Source organism: Rhinopithecus roxellana, chromosome 1, assembly GCF_007565055.1.
Source record: "Rhinopithecus roxellana isolate Shanxi Qingling chromosome 1, ASM756505v1, whole genome shotgun sequence".
Classification (NCBI taxonomy): Eukaryota; Metazoa; Chordata; class Mammalia; order Primates; family Cercopithecidae; genus Rhinopithecus; species Rhinopithecus roxellana.
The window spans coordinates 123,957,695-123,980,466 of record NC_044549.1 but is presented as its reverse complement, the minus strand read 5'-3'; the positions used below and the strand labels follow the sequence as shown (position 1 = coordinate 123,980,466).

At 51.7% G+C, this 22,772-nt stretch overlaps 1 protein-coding gene across 1 annotated transcript; it reads left to right on the top strand.

Moving 5' to 3' along the window:
* Nucleotides 1-755: 755 nt before the first annotated feature.
* TNNI1 (troponin I1, slow skeletal type) lies at nt 756-13,699 on the top strand. Its single transcript, XM_010378871.1, has 9 exons — nt 756-860; nt 4,724-4,753; nt 5,417-5,420; nt 7,291-7,332; nt 7,900-8,031; nt 9,452-9,541; nt 11,036-11,212; nt 12,130-12,239; nt 13,310-13,699. The coding sequence occupies exons 2-8, from the start codon at nt 4,743-4,745 to the stop codon at nt 12,235-12,237; spliced, it is 564 nt and encodes a 187-aa protein (XP_010377173.1). The 5' UTR covers nt 756-860; nt 4,724-4,742; the 3' UTR covers nt 12,238-12,239; nt 13,310-13,699.
* Nucleotides 13,700-22,772: the final 9,073 nt, after the last annotated feature.

Here is a 22,772-nt window from a genome sequence, read left to right as displayed (position 1 = left end):
CCTGGCATGAAACTTAGTCTCACTGAGTTCCTGGCATGAAACTTGGGTGTCTTTTGGAACCCGGGAAATCTAGATTCCAGGAAACCCACCTGGAGTGGCATGCAGAGTGTCTGCAGACCCTCAGACCTCCCTGAGCGGAAAGGTGGGCCCTGCTGCCACTGCCATTCTGCTCAGCCCTGGAAACACTCACCGGGGTCAGCCTGCAACACTGCTCACATCACTCCCCACAGCCAGGCACTCTCCTATCCCACGTGCACCAGAGCCACCGAAAAATCCCTGAAAGTTGAGTCTTTAGCCCTCTTGGGCTTTTGGAGCATGGGTTTGGGGGCCTCATTTCCATAATGCCTTATAAGAGATGCAGGGTTAGCCCAGTGGTCCTCTTCCCCCAGCTGCTACTTGCCCTTCTGGGCCTTCCTGTGGCCCCTTGCTCTCCCTCATTCCCCCTCCCGGTCCCATCTCTGTTCAGTCCCCACACCTGGTCTGGCTGTTCGTTCTTTCCCTTTCTGCAGCTCGAGTCTCCCCAGGTGGGTGCTGGTTTCACTCAGTCGGTGGCACCTATGTGCACAGAATTTGCCTCTGCTCCTGAGCCACAGACTCGAGTGGCTTTCGGCCTGTGTGCCTGTTGTGTGCATTGCAGCACGCATCTGCCCTGTGAGGTAGGGGTGTGTGTGTGTGTGTGTGTGTGTGTGGTGGGAGGGGTGGAAAGGAGGAAGGGCAGCAGGAGGGGGAGTGGGTCTGTTCTATTTTTACCGGCCAGTTGCTGCTGGCCAGTTTTCATAGCCTCCCCTCGGCTCTGCCCCTCACAGTCTGCAGTCTACGGCGAGGCACAGGCCAGCCCAGCTCCACGAGGACTGAATAAGGTAAGCGTCTGCAGCCCAAGACTTCAGATCTAGGTTGATCCCAGGCAGAGAACCTGGGGCTTTTGTTTAAGGAGAAAGTGAGGTCCTGGAGCTGGAGAAAACCGTTTCTTCCCTGTACAGTTGGTTTGTTGGTAGAACATTCCTAAAATATTCCCACAGCGTTTTGTCCCACAGAATGGCCTATCTCCTGCAAAACTGTTGTGAGAGGTGAAAACTTTTCCTGGCCATTTGGAAGCTGGGAGTGAGGAGAAGAATCTTCCGTGAGGTTTCTTAGGAGCCCCAAGGCTGAGCCTAAGGGATGATGTTTTCACACAGGATGCCCAGCAGGGTGTGGGAGGGATAGTGCACCCAGGGGAAGGGGTGGTCCTGGGACCAGAGAGCTGGGTGAGCGCTCAAAGTCAGCAATACCTGCAGCAGAAGAGAAGGAGGGTGCCTGGCGTGCAGGACTCCCAGGGAGCCTAGAAGGCAGGGCCAGAGCCCCCTGCTGACCAAGGAAACTATCTTGCTTCTGGGTTCTTTGTCTTTGAGCGACGCTGTTAGCTCCCTTTGCCCATCCCTGTACTGCAGCACAAGAGCAGGGGAGGGCAGACCGGCAAACCCTCTTGACCGCTCCTGCTCAGAGCTCCTGGCTCTGAGGAGCAGCAGTAGATACTGGCGGCCCTCTTGGAGGAAGGCAATGGTGGCAGCATTTTGGGTTGAGGCACAAGAGCCAGTGAACATATAAGCCAGGGCAGTATCCACAGGGCCACCCAAGGCTTGGGGCAGGGGGCCATGTGGCGGTCCCTGACTTGGGTGAGGGCTGAAGGCAGCACCTACCACCGGGTTTGGGAGTCACAGTCCCACAGCAACTCTGAGATTAGGCTTTGCTGTTCAGAGCTCAAGATGGGGGTGTGGTGTGTGGTAGGCAGCCCAGCACCATGGGCTTGGGAGTGTTAACCGTCAATCAAGGAAGACAGGGATGCCCTTGAATGGGGTTCCAAGGTCAGGGGGCGGGGAGCAGGGGGAAGCACATGAGCCTAACTAGATACTTGTGGACGTGATCATTGGGTGTGCAGAGATCAGTTCTTTCCCCTATATATACACACTCTCTTTCTCTCTCTCACACACACACATACAACCTCTCACACACAGTCACTTACACACATTTACACACACAGACTTAATCTCATAGTCTAGTTGATAGTCCCTGCCATGCTGCAGAGCCTCAAGAAAGGGAAAGCCCAGCTCTGAGGCAACCACCAGAGACTCTTTGCTCCCTCCCTCGGGTAGAGGATTTTCTCATTATCTCCTTGCTTGCTACTTGTGGAGGAGATGGAATCCTGGCTCTCCAAGCCTTCCCGTGCTATCTACATCCTGACTTATCAGTCCTTGCTTGACTTCCACAGAGCCTGGCAAGGGCCCCCGTCTGGTGGGTGTCAGAGCACAGACTGAGGCCTCTTGCCTGACGTGGGACCCCTTGGTCTGGCATTTGTCAGTGAGGCAGGCTGGGGGCAGGTCCCAGAGCTTGGCATGAGGTGCAAATTGGCCTTGGCAGGTAGGGCCCCACACTGGGGACATTTGGCTCTCTGAGGGAGAGAGGGAGGCATGATCACTGCCAAATGCCCACCAAGGACAAGGCACATCCCAGGGAGACAGACACAGACCTGGTGCCCTCTGGACACTGGCATTCCTGGAGGCTGATGATGGACAGATGGGCCTGGAGGTGGCTCTTCGCCAGCTGGCGTTTCCTTTGGATTTCCTCAGCGTCTTTGGAGAAGCAGAGCCCTCAGAATAAGCAGCTGCCTATAAAATCTAATTCCAGCCAAGCATCTCAGGAATTCATGGATTGTCTCCATACCCCTCCCTCTGTACCCCAGCATGACAGCTGAGACTCTGGGGTCACACTACCCCTCCATCTCCACCCCAGCCTTCCCCTCCCCTGGTGGTGGAGGCAGAGGTGGAGGGAGGCCCAGAAGGCTTTCTGATCCATTGGTAGATTCAGGGGAGGTGGCCAAAGCTGTGTTCACTGGGGTTGAGACAGTGCTTCATGGGCACAAAGTAAAAGGAGAGAATTAGGGCAGAGGAAGGGGCGGCTCTGGGATGAAATTATTGGCAGGCACTTTGCAAGTGTACTTTAATTCCCCACCTCCCAGACCCCGCAACCAGGTTCTTGAACCAAGTCCAAACTCCTGACCCTGAGCTCCATGCCTGCCCTCCCCTCCACACACACACTGGGCTCTCCCACCCTTCACCTCACAGCCTGGCTCAAAGCTCCTGTGCGCCCCTGCGCACCTGCTCCCCACCTCAGCTGTCCCCTTCCTTTCCCTGAGCATTTGCACAGTCCCTCCCTCCTCTGGCATTGGAATGCTCTGTGTCCAGGCCCAGGCAAGACGGTGAATTATGTCTGGCTTTGGAACATCTCCCTCTGCAGCCTCATGGACCCCCTCTTTGGCCTGGGCCCCAGGATCACCTGGTCAGGGGGCTTCAAATTGTGCTCCATGGCCAAGTATCCTCACAGAAGACCACAGGGCTGCTATGGTAACCCCCTTCAACCAGTACCATTTGGCTCTTTTTGTTTGTTTGATTTTTATTTTAAGTTCAGAAGTACATGTGCAGGATGTGCAGGTTTGTTACACAGGTAAACATGTGTCATGGAGGTTTGTTGTATCAATTATTTCATCACTCAGATATGAGAGACGTACCCATTAGTTATTTTTCCTGAGCCTCTCCCTCCTCCACCCGCCACCTTCTGATAGGCAAAATGCCATGTTGCTTATACTGATTGGATTTATTTTACTTCCAAGTAAGATTTGGTTAGAACAAAGGATTCAACCAAATAATATTAATTAAATATTATTTTAATTAATTAATATTAATTAATAATAAACATCAAGTGGAAACCCACTGATTTAACCCCTAATTTTGCCGAGAGGAAAACCAACCCAGAATGGGGAAAGACAGACTTGGATGAACACAGGATTTGCCCTGCCTCGAGGCTTATCCTCCCCGACTCAGGGCCTCTCACTGCCCCACCCTGGGGGTGCCAGTTGCATTGCCATCTGTGGATGGAGTTGTGCCACATGGCAGCTACCCGTATTCCAGCATCCACTCTGCTCATTCACTTTTCAGGCCTTCCTCTCCCTGAGCCTTTCAATGACCACTCTTAATCCACAGGATAAAGTCTAAACTCAGCCTGTCCTTCAAGGCCTTCATGAGTGAGCTACAATCTCAATTTTTTTTTTTTTTTTTTTTTTGAGAAGGAGACTCATTCTGTCACCCAGGCTGGAGTGCAGTGGCGTGATCTCGGCTCACTGCAACCTCTGCCTCCTGGGTTCAAGCAATTCTTCTGCCTCAGCCTCCTGAGTAGCTGGTGGCGTGTGCCACCACGCTGGCTAATTTTTGTATTATTAGTAGAGATGGGGTTTCACCATGTTGGCCAGGCTGGTCTTGAACTCCTGATCTCATGATCTGCCCACTTCGGACTCCCAAAGTGCTGGGATTACAGGCATGAGCCACTGCGCCTGACTGCTCTCACTTTCCAAGCATATTTCCTATGGACTCCATTCTGTTCTCCACCGGGCTTAGCAAGCTTTATCTGGAAAGGGCCAGATAGCTTTGTAGCTCACATAAGATTTCTGTTGCAAATTCTTAAAAAAAAAAAAAAAAAATCTTACAACTCTTTAAGTAAAAACAGACGGGGGGCGAGGGTAGGCTTATGCCCTGCCCTGCAACCCTGTCCCATCTTGACCTGCTGGAATCCAGTGTGTCCGATTTCATCCTTTTGTATTCCGACTCTGTCTCCTAGGCTGGGCTCCCAAGGCCCAGCTGGGTGGGGGGCAGGCGTTTCTACTTTCCCTCGTGAACTATTCCTCTGTGCCCCCTAGGTGCTGTCCCACTACCACCATGCCGGAAGTGTAAGTAGTCTCACTGCCATCTGGGGCCCCAGGAAGGCAAGTCCCTTTGCCACAGACTTCAGCCCCACAGTGGAGGCACCATGTTTTCAATCCTCAAAGCTTTCCCCTAAGAGACCAGGTCCTCAAACAGGGACAGCACTTGATGGTTTTCCCCGTGCTGCCTGTGTCCTCCCAGCCATTGAGCAGAACTCACCCCCAGGTTGCCCTGGGAGTGCCTTTTTGGCCTGTGCCTCAGAGTTTTCCTGTCTTGATCTAACACATGAATTGCGTGTACCAGGCCACCACTTAACACTGATGCAGTAGGTGAACCAAGCTTTGGGAATTTACCCACACGCCCACGGATGGATGCTTTCACGTTACTGGAACCCTACCCTAAGGCTTCCCTCCCCTTCCACGACTTCTCCCCAACTTATGATGCCCAGTACCTCCCAATAAGAATGCCCGGTAGTTCAAAGGGCTGTTGAGTTTTTATTCTGTTCTGCCGGAACCTCGAACTGCTCCCCCTGCCTGATGCCTGATGCCTCTCTGGCTCACTGTTGTCACCGGCCCCCTCCTTCCCCAAGCTGGTCTGCGAGGTTCTGCGGCTGCACATGTAATCCTCATTGTTCATACTCACTCTGTGTTCTGCTCTTTCCCTGTTCTTCCTGTGATGGATGCCTGAAGCGAGGTAAGTGATATTTGGGGTATCTCTGTCCTGGTTAACTCTTCCGACTGGTAAAGGTGGGAAGGTGGGGTTGGCATCTGAGGAGAGGGGAGAGCTTGTGTTAAGCCCTGGTGGGAGTCTGGGAGGTGTAGGGTATTTAGTGGCTGAACAAATTCCCAGGAGATGGAAACATCAGGTGAAGATTCTGGATGTCGGGCTTCCTAGTGTCCAGGGATTTGCTGTGCCAGTGTACAATGTCACTGGAAGGTTGTCCTGGGACTGGCGCTGCAGCAGGGCTGGGTGTGACTCTGCATCTTTGCTGAGCACAAGCTCTTCCTCACCCACTCTTGAGAGCTGGTCCAGTCCTGGGGGGACCATCCTATTCCATGCAGAGCTGATCCTGTGCAAAGCTATATTTGAGGGGTAAGGGATAGTCATTGGGTTATTCCACCCTTGCCCAATGGCTGAATATTGAGTGAGGAGCAAAGAGATGTCCTTAAATCCCTCAGGTGTTAGATAACCCTGACACTGGCCATTCCATACACTCCAGACTTAACAGGCTGCTGAGATCACAGCCTATATACAGCCCAAGGATGGGGATGGCAGGGATAGGGATGGGGACTCAGGGATGGCAACAGTGCGAATTAGCGGTATTGATGGAGGGGACATTTGGCACAGAAATTCTCGGAAAGAATTGAAAATGTTACTTTTGAACATTCATATGAATGTTGAAGTTTTGCTGAGGCTCGTATTAAAGTGAGTCCTCACTGACTGATGGTCAGATGAGGTGACCATCAGCTCACTCACCAAGTGGTGGGGAAACAAGATAGCAGTAAAACGTTTGCCAGGTGCACATTACAGTGTGTAAACTGTGGTAGTAATGCTTAGAGGCATAGGCTCTTTCTTTTGAAATCACACTTATCTGAAATGTAACAAAAATCTTTAGGAGAGGAAAAGACAAACAAACCACTCTGAACAGTCAGAATAGAAGTTACACATTCCATTTGCTGAAACTCATCCATTGTCTCTCATGAGAACTTCCCTCTCAAAGCCTAATCACTTCTACTTTACACCCTGGAATTACATTTGAGAGCCATACTCTCCCAGCTTGCAGCACATTAAGTCTAGGTAGGATGCTTCCTGCTGGCAATGAGAAGCGACCGCCTATGGCCCGGAAGAGATACTAGTGCTCGAAAGGCATCACAGTCTCATTAGTTGGGAGCCAAGCAGCCCTACTCACCTTTGCCAACCCTGAGGGACCACTGTCACAGGGCTAGGACTAGTAAGCAACATGTTTAGGATTTTTGATAAGAAGATAAAACAGTGGTTTTATATCTTAGAAAGATTTGTATGGGTGATGTTAACATTTTTTAAAGTTTTGAGGTCTACATAGATACATTTCATTTATTTGGGAAATTCACAGCTTATTTATGCAGCATGATAGACCATCAAGGTATTGCTGTATTACTACCTGAAGTGTGAAAACATACATAGCTTTTATGCTTTTCAAAGGATTTGCACATCCATGATCTCATTTCATCTGCAATAACTCTGTGAACTAAGCAAGGGGGGGTCATAACATCCTTATTTACAGATGAGGAAAGAGGTGCCTGTAGAAGCCATGTGACCCTCATAGTATCTTACAAGATTTCAGCAGCAGCAGAATCAGAGTGGGAAGTTAAGGCTTCAGCCCCTAGGTCAAGGTAGCTGACTGCAGCCTTGTCTGAACTACAGGGGTTAAATCACAAAGATGAGCTTTTAAGGCACCACAGGGTGAGCAGAGGATTCTGGATAAAGACAGAGAACGCTGGCTGGCACTTGTCTTGGCCTAGACCAGAATTCCAGTTCTGCAGCCTCTGCTTCACCACCTGTCTCTCTCTCTTCTTGCTCACAGAGAAAACCCAAGATTACTGCCTCCCGCAAACTCTTGCTGAAGGTGAGGCTGGGGGCTGGCTGCAGGGGGATGCCCAGTGGGAGGCAGAGGGGCAGGAGAGCCGACTCTGAAGGGATGTGGAGGGTTATGGAAAGGAGAAAGAAAGGAGGCCAGAGTGAGGATGATGAGGGGCAGAAGGAGTCCAGCATTGCTGGAACCAGTGCCATGCTCAGGTAGTCAGTGGGTGGGATCCTCAAGTATGGATCCTGGCACCCGCCTGGGGTCCCTAGAGTAGGTGGTGACCAGCTTCAGAGTGAGAAGCTTCTCGTGCAGGCAGAGAGACTTCCTTTATTCTCGTATGTGTTTTTCTCTTTGGAGCTTTGTGAGTCAAAACAGACAGTAAGTGGGTAAGAGGAAGACTGTCAGGGGAAAACAAGTTCCAGGACTCCAGGAACATTGTATGTGGCCACTTGGTATACCCTCATGCACGGCCTGTCCGTGGCTGCTGCATACACTTCTACACTGGACGGTGGTCTCAGAGTTGACTCAGCCTGGGGCCACCCTCCCCTCATTCCCTGATGCCGGGTGGGAGATGCAAGGCCCCCAGCTCAGCAGGTTTGTCCTGTCCAGAGCCTGATGCTGGCCAAGGCCAAGGAATGCTGGGAGCAGGAGCACGAGGAGCGCGAGGCTGAGAAGGTGCGCTACCTGGCAGAGCGCATCCCCACACTGCAGACACGTGGCCTGTCCCTCAGTGCCCTGCAGGTGAGCCCGGCAGGTGGGGCAGGGCAGGATGGGGCTGGAGGCACTGTGTGGGTGCCTCCAGGGAGCAGGCGGCAAGAGCCTAAACTAACACCAGCTCAAGGTTCCATAATTTACAGGGCACTCCTCACTTCCATGGTCTCATTTAATCTTCACAACCACCTGTGAGGTAGGAACATTAGATTCCATTTTACAGGCACTGAACTGAGACTCAGAGGGGAGGCGTGACTTGCCTGGGCTGAGCGGAGCCAGGGGCCCAGTTTCACAATCAGTCAGGGTGGTGGCGTGGAATGGGGAGGCGGCCAGGGTTTGGAGAAGCCCCACTTCTCCAAGCACTTGTCTGTCGTTTCTTAGAGCTTGGTCTTTAACATTTTCAGAACACTGGTAAATTATTTAAATGCCAGGGATTACAGAGAAAAGAGACTGGAAGGAAATACATCACAATGTTACTAAGTATCCCTGGGTGGTGGCATCACTAGGTATTTTAATTTTTATTATTTTTGTTTAATACATAGTTTTCAAAATGTCTAAAATTAAAACATTACTTTAATCATAAGAAAACTATTTTATTTTGCTGGACACAGTGGCTCATGCCTGTGATCCCAGCATTTTGAGAGGCCGAGGCAGGAGAATCACTTGAACCCCGGAGTTCGAGACCAGCCTGGGCAACATAGTGAAAGTGAGACCTTGCTCTATAAAAAATTAAAACAATGAGATGGGAGGACCACTTGAGCCCAGGAGGTTGAGACTGCAATAAGCCGTGATGAAAGAATACTTTTTTTTTCTTTTTTTTTTTGAGACAGAGTCTTACTCTGTTGCCCAGGCTGGAGTACAGTGGCATAATCTCTGCTCACTGCAACCTCCACTTCCCATGTTCAAGCCATTCTCCTGTCTCAGACTCCTGAGTAGCTGGGACTACAGGTGCGTGCCACCATGCCTGGCTAATTTTTGTAGTTTTAGTAGAGACGGGGTTTCACCATATTGGTCAGGCTGGTCTTGAACTCCTGACCTCAGGTGATCCACCCGCCTTGGCCTTCCAAAGTGCTGGGATTACAGGGATGAGCCACCATGCCCAGCCAAGAATACTGTTTTGTTGTTGTTGTTGTTGTTGTTGTTTTTGAGATGGAGTCTCACTCTGTTGCCAGGCTGGAGTGCAGTGGTGTGATCTTAGCTCATTGCAACCTCTGCCTCCTGGGTTCAAGCAAAGGAATACTGTTGTTAAGAAAGCACGACATATAGACAGGAGAACAGAGGGTATACCCTTTGAGCTATTGCCTGTCATGAGCCTCAGAGTGGAAGAAACTGTCAGCTCCTTTCTGGATCCCAGGTCTTGCAAAGGGGCTGGGGAGAGGGTCAAGGGCTGGAAACTGATGGCTCTGTTCCGCTCTTCTTCACGCCTGCCTGATCCATCTGCCGCCCCCAGGACCTGTGCCGGGAGCTGCATGCCAAGGTAGAGGTGGTGGATGAGGAGCGATACGACATTGAGGCCAAATGTCTCCACAACACCAGGGAGGTGAGTCTAAGGAAGGGAAGGGGCATGGCCAGGATGGGCTAGGCAGGGGCATGGGCACGGATGCAGCAGCCATGGGAGGTCCCCTCCTTCCACAGGGCCTGGAGGGGGCCACTTAAGCAGGAAGCTTTGGTTTCTCCGCCCTAGCCCCATAGGGCTGGAGATGGGCAGAGTGGATAATCACACATGAAAAGTATAAACTTCCTCCCTACCTGCCATGTGGGCTCATCAGCCTAACAGAAGCCGCTCTCTTTATCCACCCACACAAATAATCATATGCCTGTTAATAACGTCTTACCTTTGTGAAGTGCTTTCATGTGCGTTGTAGCCTTTGATCCTCCCTATAGGCCTGTGGATGAAGTAGGGGCTATTTGCACCTTGCAGAGGAGAACACTCAGGATCAGAGAGGCCAAGGACTTGTCCTAGGTTGCACAGTGGTGGTCCTGGGACCAGTGCTGGTCTCTGGCTCCCACTTTGGTGCTCTGTGCTCCCTTAGCATGGAGTGTGGGAGGATTAACTCCATCCAGACCCTGCTCCAGTGGGGTGGGGCAGAACAGGGAAGGACAGGGCTCCTTTGGGTCATTTGTCCAAGCAGTGAGGAGGGGGCAGGGAGGGAGAACAAGTCACTTCCCTCCTTCCCACTTCTGCCCACCAGGAATGACATGTGGGGTCACCAAGCTCCTAAGAATTCCCTCTAGAGATCACACCCTGGAAATTCCTCCAGGAGTCTAGGACCTGGAAGTTTATCACCCTGCTGGACCAAGGCTGTGAGCTGCTTTGAAGGCTCACTGGGGAGGAATAAGTTAGAAACAGGGATGAGGCTACAGGAACAAAAGGAAGCAACCCTGCACTCCAAATAGGGCTTCCAAACCAGACAAGTCTCAGTCTGGTGGAGCTACCCCTTTTATTCAAGGTTACAGTATTAGCAATGGCTAATAGGCTTTATCTGTCTGCTTAACCATCCGTTTATCAGCAAATGTGCAGTGGCTATTTGCAAAGGGATGGGTGGGTCTGACTGTCCTAGAGCAGGGATCTCCAACTCTTGGGCTGTGGACCAGTACTAATCTGTGGCCTGTTAGGAACTGGGCCGCACAGCAGGAGGTGAGCAGTGGGTGAGTGAGCATTCCTGCCTGAGCTCCGCCTCCTGTCAGATCAGCGGTGGCATTAGATTCTCACAGGAGTGTGAACCCTATTGTGAACTGTGCATGCGAGGCATCTAGGTTGTGCACTCCTTATGAGAATCGAACTCATGCCTGATGGTCTGAGGTGGAACAGTTTCATCCTGAAACCACCCCACCACCTCTCCACGGAAAAAGCGTCTTCCGCAAAACTGGTCCCTGGTGACGAAAAGGTTGGTGACTCCTGATAGGTCTGGCTTCAAGGGTGGACAATTTAAGGTGTATCTCTGGCTGGAACCCTAGCAGTCTGAAGTCCTTAGGAAGGGTGCCCTGTGGCTAGCTCCCTCTCCAGTGAGCCCCGGGCGCTTCTCACCTGCAGATTAAGGACCTGAAGCTGAAGGTGATGGACCTCCGTGGGAAGTTCAAGCGCCCGCCCCTGCGTCGGGTCCGTGTCTCAGCTGATGCCATGCTCCGGGCCCTGCTGGGTTCCAAGCACAAGGTGTCCATGGATCTGCGGGCCAACCTCAAGTCTGTGAAGAAGGAAGACACAGAGAAGGTGAGGTCCCTTTCCTCAGAACCTTCCACCCTCTGCCCTACCAGCTTTCCCCTTGTCAACCCCTCACATGGCCTCAGGCAGGCCCAGGAGCTCCTGTTGGAGATCAGTCAGCTTGACAGAGAGAATGTTCTAGAATGTTTTGGAAGACCAGTGTGGGAAGAAAGAAAGAAGACTTGCTCCCTTCCTTCAGGCTGTTCCCAGTCTGATGAAGAAACTAAGACATAAAGAAAGCTAGACCCCAGACTGAGACATGAAGTAAAAATCTTGTTTCCAGTGTGAAGAGAATGTGGAGATTTAGGGTAATGTTGGAGGTGACTGCCTGGTCACCACAGGGAAAGGAGACAGCAGCTCATCTTGGTGATAGCCACACATGAGCACAGACATTAGAGAACTGAGTTCAACCACCCAGCAACAAATTATTCAAAGTTGGTTGAACTCACAGTATATGTGCCCCAAATTGATAGGCTCTGTAAGGAACAGGGATGACAGGAACAGAGTCTCTGGCCCAAGAAGCTTCAGAGGAGAAGAGATAAGCCAGGCAGTATACTGAGGAAATGGAAAAGCAGTCACATTCGCAGGGGAAGGCTTCTTGGAAGAGGTGGCCTTGAGCCTGCAGAGTGCTAGACCAGGAGCGTGGCATGGGGCCTTGGAGGAGGTTTTGCTGAGGTGCATTGAGGTGGGAACTAGCCCCGTAGCTGCCACTATCACCCAGTGCTCCCAAGCCACACAGCTTCCTGTGGGGCCTCGGCTTGGCCCATGTCCACCTGCCTGGCTGAGTCCTAGGACCTTAACAGCTGGGGAGGGGCATCGGGATTTCTCATCGTCTGAGGAGACCGGTTTTCTATCACCCAGCTTCTCTTAAGCTGGGGGGGCATCCAGCCTGGTAAGTCCCTGATGTGTGTGCCACTTGTCCACAGGAGCGGCCTGTGGAGGTGGGTGACTGGAGGAAGAATGTGGAGGCCATGTCTGGTATGGAAGGCCGGAAGAAGATGTTTGATGCTGCCAAGTCTCCGACCTCACAATAGAGGTACCTAGAGATCAGCTCCCTTCTCTGGGGTCCATCAGAGTCTAGAGGATAATGAGGGAGTCCACAATGGGCAGGCAGGTTGTACTCAGTGTGGTGCAGAGACAAAGGCACTGATGAGACTGATTTGAGTCGGCTCTCCTGGGCTCAGTCCTGCCTCCAGCACCGTGATACCTTGGGCATGTCATTTCTATTTGGGGGCCCTTTTTGTTCCCCTCCTTTATGAAATTGGGGGCTGTATCAAATCAGTGGTTCTCCAAGTGTGGTCCCAGGACCAGCAGCATCTACATCACCTGGGATGCAAATGATCACCCCCCCAACCCCAGGTCCACTAAATTGGAAACTCTGGGGTGAGACCAGCCTTCCAAGTGATCCTGATGCACATGAGAGTTTCAGAACCACTAGGTTAGAGGATCCCTGGGGTCCCTTCATCTCCGACTTTCTGAGAATCTGTGCTCTTTTAAATACCTCCTGGTGATGTCCTTTATTTGTGCTCCCTGCGAAGTACCCAGCACTCACAGTACCTGTTCCCAAGGAGCTACCGCTCAGAGAAGCTAAGACTTCCCACTCTCTGAGGAAATAGCTGGAGAAACTGGGCAAAGCAAGGAAATCAGGCCACATAAAACCCTCTATGGAAGTGCTGAGAGAATGTGCAACAGGGCAGGCATCCACCAGATAGCACTGGTCGGAGCAGGCTTTCTGGAGAGGAGGAGCTCTCTGAGGACGTGATGGGCAAGTGTTAGCTGATAAAGGGAAGGGCACGTTGAAGGGCTGATGGTGCAACAGAAGCATGGAGGTGGGAATTAACCACCCACAGAGTAGCATGGCAAGGCCAGGTAAGAGCTGAGGGCGGCAGTGCGGAGGAGCGGTGTGAGGGGTCCCAAAAGGGGAGGAACTGTGCCCGTGGGCCGAGAAGCTGAGGTCTTGTAGGAGCCCCTATGAATGAAGATCCAGCCAGGGGTGCACTAGGGGTGAGAAGCCCTGGAGACTGCATGTGCTGTAGGTAAGTCAGGGATTCATGCACTGCACACAGGTCCCTGGGAACTGATGGCTTTGCCTCTTTGCCCCTACAGGCCAGCTTGCTGTGCTGCGCTCTGAGCTCCTGCTTCATGCTTCTTCTCCAGCCCAGCTCACTCACTTCTCTGCCCGTGTCTGGAGCATCCCTTCCCACTTCCCCCCTCACTTCTTCCCTCCAGCCTGCATTCCCTCCTCTGGAACTGGGATTAAACAGATATCCAAGAGGCAGGACAAACTCGAGTGTCTGAAGACATCACCCCGGCAGGGTGGGCTCCCACCCATCCATGAGGCACTTGGGGCTTCCCAGCTACCCTGTGGTGTAACAGGTGGAGGAGGAGGAGGGAGTGAGAGCACCTTTCCTCTAGCCCTGTGCCACACCCCTTCTATGTGTGTACAGTGTCCACAGCCATCTTCATTAAAAACCCAGTTTCCTGGTCATTTCTGCAGCTCTGACTGTGAGCACTGAGAAGAAAGGGAAGACTTGGGGCTTGTGAAGAGAGGGCTGTGCTGGGCTCCAGTCACCCTGTCTGCAGTCCAGAGCTCAGGATCTGAAGGGAGGGCTAAGGAATTGGTGGCTGCTTGCCAGGGTCCCCTGGGGCCCCTTCTGCCGAGTCCCTGTGATGTCACACAGCACACACTCACCACCCAGGATGCTCAGCTCACCAGAGCCCTGACCTCCGAGAACTGACCCCGTCCTGCCCCTGACTCTGGCCATCAGAAGAGGCCTCTCCATTCAGAGCCGCTTCTCCTGCCGGGTTTCATACTCTCCTTCCTCTGCAAACCTAGATTAACTCTCCCTGATGTCTGCTGGGTGTACCTGACTGCTCCGGGCTGAGAGGTCAGGGCACTTTCAATCCCTCACCTAGTCCTGCTGCACAGGGCAGGAGGCCTCGCAGAAGAGATACTTGCAGTTCCAGGCCTGGCCACCAGGTGACTCCTTCCTTCTGTCCTCGGCACTCCTGTCCGTCCTGCCTCTGCTCTCCCCACTTTCATTCACCCTCCTCCCAATTGTTTCCCCTTCACACTCCTGTACTGGTCCTGTCCCCCAGGACTGATTCTTTCCCGGAGGTGGGGCGGCCACTTATCTGTCCTCTGGCTCAGGTCCTTTCTCCATCCCACTCACTTCTGGGTCCAAACCCTGGTGAGGGCATAGGGCGTGCTGGGGTGGAGTGGGGGTCTGGGGCAGCCCCTCTTCCCCCAACATACTCGTGAGAGAGGCTCCTGTGAAGCAGAGACCAAAGTTCTGACTTTCCTTTTTTTCTTTTTCCTTTTCTTGAGATGGAGTCTCGCTCTGTCACCCAGACTGGAGTGCAGTGACACGATCTCGACTCACTGCAACCTCCGCCTCCCAGGTTCAAGCGATTCTCCTGCCTCAACCTCCTGAGTAGCTGGGATTACAGGTGTGTGCCACCACACCCGGCTAATTTTTGTATTTTTAATAGAGACAGGGTTTCACCATGTTGGTCAGGCTGGTCTCGAACTCCTGAACTTGTGATCCGCCCACCTTGGCCTCCCAAAGTGCTGGGATTACAGGCATAAGCGACCGCGTCCGGTCAAGTTCTCACTTTTCAGGGCAGTGGGATAGTGACTTCTGAGCTAAGCTTGCAAGGGAAATGGCTGGCCCCAGATCTGGGGTCCCTTGGCTTTTTGACCACTGCAGCACTGGCCCCAGGAGGGGCTGAGTTATCAGAGCAGCAATCCTTCCACCCACCCTACTAAGTCCCCATTCTGCCCTCAAATCCCATGTATTATCTGCCATAAATGCCAGGAATTGGTACAAAGTGCAGTGCCAGCTACTCCGTGGGGCATGGTCTGGCTCCCTGGGCTGCTGGCCTGCCAGCCCCTTTCAGAAAACATGGCAGTGGGAACCAGCAACTTGGGCTACCTTAGGGGAAGCAGCACTCTGCCCAGGGTTCTTGCTATAAATAGGTCAGTGGGCAGAGAGGCAGATGTGTGCAAAAAGCACAACCCCAATCACACACACAAACCTGTAGGCACAGACACACCCAGTCTCAATGCACGAAGTTGGAGAACCTGACAGGGCTGGTCCAGGCCACAGAGGATGGGGTTAGGCTTCATGCCTTCATGCCCAGGCAGCCACAGAAACCCACTCTTCTCTGCCTCACAAGGCTCCTTTGGTTGGCCTGGGTCCAAAGCAGTCTCCTTGTTTCACCTCTTTCCAGCCCTTCCCTAGAGCCTGGCCCCAAGTTCCAGAGTCAAATCCCAGTTTTGCAGTCAACTATTAACCTGGGGCCCTGGCAGATTGGGGTATCCACCCAGTCATGTAAAGGCAGGAGACCTGCTCTGGGCCTGACTCAAAGCAAACACGTGGGTGCAGAAGGCCCGTGGGAGGAGGAGGTGGGGCCCACTCAACACACCTAAGCCTGTGGCCCTCTAGGAGGGGCAGAAGAGCCAACCAGAGGGTTCCTGGAGGTCAGCGGGTTCCTCCTTCTGCTTCCAGGCAGGAACAGACCTAATTCATCTCCTGTGAGGATGGAGCAAGAGCAAATATAGGCATAGACACATCCAGAGCGCAAGGATTGAGAGGCCCTGTGGACAAGGGGAAGGAGAGCTTGGGGGTGGGAGAGGGATCTAAGGAAGTGTCTGTTGTAGCCAAGAATGCGGCCTGGGGGTGAGAGGCCTGGCCTCCAGAGAGCCCTGATTCTACTCCAGTCCTCTCTCACCATGGAGGGTCGACACCACCCAGCCTGGACACAACGCCAGTAGAGCTGGGAGCTGGGGCCTGCCACTGAGTAACAGCTCACACATGTAGCACACTTATGTGTCCGGCACCAGCGTGTGCACCTTAATTCATTTAACCTTCACAATAACCCTAGAAGAAAGGTACGGCTACTATTCTCATGGTGGGAAAACTGAGGCACAGAGAGGTTAGGGACTTTTCATGATCACACAGCTAATAAGTGGTGGGCCCAGGATTCAACCCAAGAAGTCTGTTAGAATCCATAGTGTTACTGACTATTTTAATAACAGCATTTCAATAATAGTAATATGTGATGTTAAATGATTGCGTTCTCACAAAAATGGTACATTTGTTAGCTCAAATTTACAGATGAGGAAATGGAGGCCTGGAGCGTTCAAGTAGCTCACTCCAAGTTACAGGGTTTGCTAGCTGCAGACTGGAGACCGGATCCCAGGTCACTCTGCCTTGAGGTTGCCCTTTTCTGAGAACAGACTGGCCTTAACAAAGCCCAACCAGCCACTTTCTTGGAAGGACACAGCTGGGGGTCAAGGGTCCTGCATATGCACCCGGAGAGTCCCCACATCCCTAGTGAAGGGGAAACATTCAAAGGAGGTGCAAGTGACATCCAAATGGGCTAAGGTGAGGCCTTCTTCCAACATGGGGCCCAGGCTGAGGGTAGAGGGATGGGTGCTACTTGGGGGATATCTGTTATTAATCAGCACACAACAGCTGGGTGGGCATCCCCCCTCTCTGCAGCTGGTGGAGATGGGCCTAGTGCTCCTCTCTGCTTGGTAGGAATGACCAGGGCAGGATGCCACCTGCTACACCCTTGCCTGTCCCAGAGCCCTTGGGGGACCAGCTGTTGCCCCCACCTTTCCCCACAAGGTGGCCAGTCCCCACGGGGCAAGGAGGCCAAGCTCAGCTGTGTGTCTGAGCCCACTCAGCAGCAGGCATGATCAGGGCAGGGCCCAGTGCTCAGGGCTGCTGGGGCTAAAGTGCCTTGCTGAAGGAGGGGCAGAGTTAAACATTAGCCACAATGGCCCCCCACGAAGTGAGTCATACTCCCCACAAGGCTCTGGGCTGGGCAGCCGGGGGCGGGGAGCTTCGTTCCAGGTGGGTGACCAAGCTGCGGAAGCCCGGGACAGTTCGCTGGGACCAGTGCTAATGGTAGCCTCTTCTCCTGACCCCCATCAGGTCTCTTTCCTCAGACATCCCCAAAGCTTGTCTGCCTGCGGGTCCTTCATTAAAGATGAGGGACAAGGGTTTTCTCTTTCTTCCAAGACATACTTCTAGGCTGGCCTGTGGGTCCCCTGAGATCAAGGCTGAGCAGGGTGAGCCTCGAAAACCCCACAGCTCTGGCCTAGAGCACTGTGGTCAATGTCTGAAGGACCAGAGAGGGAGAGTGACTTGCTTAAGGTCACAAACCTAACTGGAACTAGGAAGTAGGTCCCTAGACTCCCAGTCTGAGAAAATTGGACATTGACAGGGCTTTGGTTCCTGGCCAGAGGCAAAGGCCCAGGGACCTGAACAGGCTGCCCATCTCTGGCCTCAAGTCAGCACTCCAACTGGCTCCAGTGCCTCTCTCACTGGTTGGCACAGGCTGGGTAAGCCTGGCCCTTTGCCCTGGGTTCAGGAGAGAGGTATGGCCTTGCCTGGCCCAAGTCAGGGGAGGTGTTCCAACCTGGGAGCCCCTGGGGGAGAAGCGTGTGTGTGACTGCTTGTGGCCACTCATCAGAAAGGGTGAGCGTGGTGTGTGTGTGTGGGCATGCTGAATGCAGGGTGATGACCTGTCTGCCTGCCTGCCCTGAGTGTCACAGACACCTGGGTGTCCCCTGTATTAGTGCCTCCCAGATGCTCTTCTCCTGACTGGCTCTTTGTGACCCAAATTTCAACTGCTTCACCTCACATTGAGGAAACCAGGGCCACAAATGTAGTGAGATTTTCATAAAGCTAAATGTATTCAGTGGAAATTCCTCTGATCTAAAAGCATGCATGCCTTTATTTCATTACTGGAGTATTAAATTAGCCCTTACTTATGGAATAGGAGGACAGTAGGTGGCAATTGTTTTCTAACTCTCTTAGTTCACAAAATAAAATGGTGGTAGCACAATGTCAGTGTTTATATTAAACAATATTGTTAGTTTGTAAAAACCGAAAGCCAGGGAGCTTACCGTCCTGGATTCTTTAGGGTGTGGGTCTTATCACTTCATTCAATTCTTCCCTTCCCCCAAGAGTGCCACAAGCATGACAGTTGCTCAGCTGAGACACATGAATGGGAACAGAACTGAAATGTCAGGATGTGACCTCGAGCCAGCTGGTTGGGGCTGGGGATCCCCCTAGATCTCCACTCTGTCCTCTCTGAGAAAGGAGAAGCTGCCCTATGAGCCTTTTTTTCTGGGGGATTCCAGAGGTTGAACGTCTGTTCTGAGGCTCCTCAGAACCTCAAGGGAGGGGACGAGAGTGATGACCCCTTGCCCAACCACTGGCTGAAAAATCTTGAAATTCCCTGACTTTGACCAAGAAATTCCCAGTTGTGCTAAGCCCTGCCTGGTGGATTCTCCCTGGAGGAAGTAATCAGCACACACATACGTTTTTAATGTACGTATAAAGAATCGTAAAGTGAACACCTATCTGCCAACGACTCATTTTAAGAACTAGGATATTGTACATACTTTTGAAGCCCTCATGTGTCTCTCCCCCATTACAATCCCTTCCTCTCCACAAAGGTAAATACAATCCTCAATTTTGTGTTTGTTATTCTTTTGGTTCTCTTCATAATGTTACTATATATTTATGAATTCCTAATACATCATTGAGTTTGGAATCTTTTTGTAAACCTTACTCAAGTGCATGCATTTTGCTTTTTCCCCTTCAATGTTAAGGTGGTAAATTCATCCCTGTTGATAATTGTAGTTCATTCATTTTCACTGCCATGAAATGATGAAATGATGAAAACACCATTCATTCCCTTTCCTGCTGATAGACATTTAGATTTTTGCCACTGCCAATTGTGCTGATTTGAGTATTCATGAGTCTCACTTCTGGTGCTCATGTTCAAGAGCTTCTCTACCCAGGAGTGTAACTGTTGGGTCGACAAGAATGACATCCCCACCTTTGCTAGTTGTACCACTTACACTCGCATCAGCAACTATGAGCTGACGCTCATAGTTGGTTTTGGCAGATTCTGAAGACAAAGGATGCTGGATACTTAACCCCACCTGATCTCAGCTTCTTCCCGACCCAGCCTCCTAATGTTACTCTGGGCAGGGGCTCTCAGGCTATTTGGGTTTTCCTGTTCTTCCCAAATCAAGTTAGTGCAATTCTCTAAACCTTTATTAAGCACCAACTCTGCCAGGCATAGGGTTGAGGGGATACTGAGGCAAATAAGACATTCTTTTTCTTCTCAAGGCACCTACAAGATGCTTGGGGAGCCAGGACATGGGCACAGATAACTTGAACTCCAACCTCTCTGCTCACAAGGAGTCATTCCCTCCTCCTTCCTACTCAGTATGGGCCCTTCGGGACTACGGAAAACACAGTGTGAAGCTGTCTCCTGAGCCCCCGACTCCAACAACCAACCATCTATTGGGCAGCTCCATCTAGCTGTCTTCAGGAACCTTAAATTCGAATGAATAGAGGCCAAGGATGCTGCTAACCATCTTGCAATACACAGACAGCCCCCAACAACAAGGAATTATCAGGCTGAAATGACCATAATGCTGAGGCTGAGAAACCCTCGGTGGTCCAAAGTCACCCCTCCCCAGGTCCCCTGCTCTCACATCCCTGTCTCATCAATGGCACCTCATTCACCCAGTCCCTCCAGCAGGGAGATGGGAGTCACCTAGATTTCTCCTCCCTCACAAGCCATAGTCAATCAACTCAGTCCTGGCCACCCAGCCTTCCAAAACTCCTGCCAATACCTTTTCCTCCGCATCCTCCTGGTGTCCTTGCTCAGGGCCTTCTTTTGTCGACTATAAAAAATAGCCCCTGAAGCAGTCTCCCTTCCAGTGTGATCTCTCGCCACACTGCCTCCAAACCCTTCTCATTTTCTATATTCAACTTTATTCTACAGGATAAAGCCTGTTTTGTTTTGTTTTGTTTTGTTTTGTTTTTTGAGATGGAGTCTTGCTCTGTTGCCAAGGCTGGAGTGCAGTGCGGTTCAGTGGTGTGATCTCGACACACTGCAACCTCTGCCTCCTGGGTTCAAGTGATTCTTTTGCCTCAGCCTCCCAAGTAGCTGGGATTACAGATGTGTGCCACCATGCCCAGCTAATTTTTTGTATTTTTAGTAGAGACAGGGTTTCGCCATGTTGCCCAGGCTGGTCTTGAACTCCTGACCTCAAGTGATCCGCCCACCTCAGCCTCCCAAAATGCTGGGATTACAGGCGTGAGTCACGATACCCAGCTAAGGCTGACTCACTCTTTAGCACAACACACAAAGTTCTTACTATCTGTCTCTAACCTTTCCTTTCAGCCTTGGAAGGGGCTCAGTGCTTCAAGCAAACTAGTCTTCTCTCTGTTCCACACACACCTTTCATGTTTATGTCCCAATGTCTTTGTTTATGCTGTATCCTATAGCTGGATGCCCTTACGCCCTGACAATTGAATTCCACTTACCCTTCAAGGCCCAACTTAGATGTTCTTTCTTGTGTGAAGACATCCCCAGTCCCTCCTAATGACACAATTTTCATTTTTAATCACAGTCTGACTTGAATGAGGCTTGGGGTATATGTGTGCTTGTGTATGTGTGTGTTCACCAGCGTGTGTGTGTCTTCACTGATAGACTGAGAATGTCCTGAGGTCTGGAACTGAGTCCTTATCATCTTTGTGTCACTGAATGTCAAAGCCACTTATTGATTATAGTGGATAGAACACATCCCAGAAAAGATGTGTTCAATTTATAACCTCTGGTACCTGTGAATGTGACCTTATTTGGAAATAGGGTCTTTGCAGGCATAATCAAGCTAAAATGAGGTCATACTAAATTAGAGTGGAGGGATACTTGAGAGAGGCAAAGCTTGGAGTAATGCAGTTGTATGCCAAGGAGCTCTAGGAAGAAGCAAGGAAGGATTCTCCTTTGAAGCCTTTGGAGAGAGCCTGGCTCTGCTCACATCTTTTTTTTTTTTTTTTTTTTTTTTGAGACAGAGTCTCGCTTTGTCACCCAGGCTGGAGTGCAGTGGTGGGATCTCTGCTCACTGCAAGCTCTGCCTCCCGGGTTCACGCCATTCTCCTGCCTCAGCCTCCTGAGTAGCTGGAACTACAGGCGTCCACCACCATGCCCGGCTAATTTTTTTTTGTATTTTTATTTTTTTTTGTTGAGACGGAGTCTTGCTCTGTCGCCCGGGCTGGAGTGCAGTGGCTGGATCTCAGCTCACTGCAAGCTCCGCCTCCCAGGTTTACGCCATTCTCCTGCCTCAGCCTCCAGAGTAGCTGGGACTACAGGCGCCCGCCACCTTGCCCGGCTAGTTTTTTGTATTTTTAGTAGAGACGGGGTTTCACCGTGTTAGCCAGGATGGTCTCGATCTCCTGACCTCGTGATCCGCCCGTCTCAGCCTCCCAAAGTGCTGGGATTACAGGCTTGAGCCACCGCGCCCGGCTACTTTTTTGTATTTTTAATAGAGACGGGGTTTCACCGTGTTAGCCAGGATACTCTTGATCTCCTGACCTTGTGGTCCGCCCACCTCGGCCTCCCAAAGTGCTGGGATTACAGGCTTGAGCCACCACGCCCGGCCTCTGCTCACATCTTGATGGCAGACTTCCAACCTTCAGAGCTGTGAGAGAGTAAATTTCTGTTGTTTAAAGCCACCCAGTTTGTGGCACTTCATCACAGGAGCCCTAGGAAATGAATGCACTGATCCAGCACCAAGTGCAGTAGCTGGCACTTAGAAAGTATCCCGTAAATGTACAATGTCTGCCCTCAAGGAACTTTCTGGGCACTAACATATATGGCATTCACTTTTCCTTACTTCTAGGGTTGTCTGCATACAAACTTTCCATGTCTTTGGGCTTTTATATCTGTAGGGAGGCTATTCGATTTTGGGCTTTTAGAAACCCCACTGTTCCCTGGCTTTATGAAGTGTCCATGGCATGACCAGGCTTCAGATGACTTCATAGGAGTATTTTTCTTCCTGTGTTGAGGTGTCACCACTGACCAGCCATGGGAAGAACATTCAGTAGGTCCCCAGGGAGACAGCAGCTTCCCTGACAGTGTCAGGCCCCAGGTCAGAGGATCCAGGGACCTAGACTATTGGGGTCCCCTCTTTCTCTTTTCCTGTAAACAGCAAACAGCTCCAGGGCCTGCCTTAGCCTCTGTTCAGAGCTCCCTGGGGCCTTGTTGACGTTCATCTGCTCACTCCAATGTCACTAGCAGGGAACTCATGCGATTTCCACAACCTGGAAGGAAGCAGAGCAAGTTATCCTAACATCCACTCCACAGATGAGGAAACTGAGGGAGTTTGTTTCAAGTCACATAGTTCACAAATGTCAGAATCAGATCTCAAGTGTGCAAGTTACCAGTCCAGTTCTCATGTCCTGGACCTCATCCTGCCCCTCCTATGCCAAGAAGGAAGGCTCCCTGGAGGAGGGGGTACTTTGGGAGGGGGAATCTCACCAGGCTGGCTGTGTGTGTTTCCAGGCTTCTGCCCGGCAGCCAGCTTGCCCTTCACCATGAATCTCAGGGCTGGAGGGCCTGAGATGAGCACCAGAGAGAGGCTGAGGCTGGGCAGTGAGGCCCGGGAGCATGAGGGCAGTTCCTACTTCGGCTCCTTTTCTGTCTTCTCATCCTGGCGCTGGCGGCTGTGCTTCCTTCCTCTCAGGGC

Excerpts from the sequence above, each read along its gene's own strand:
- TNNI1 (XM_010378871.1), top strand. Across the intron at positions 8,032-9,451 it reads TGTCCCTCAGTGCCCTGCAG|GACCTGTGCCGGGAGCTGCA; the intron begins GTGAGCCCGGCA and ends TGCCGCCCCCAG. Across the intron at positions 9,542-11,035 it reads GTCTCCACAACACCAGGGAG|ATTAAGGACCTGAAGCTGAA; the intron begins GTGAGTCTAAGG and ends TCTCACCTGCAG.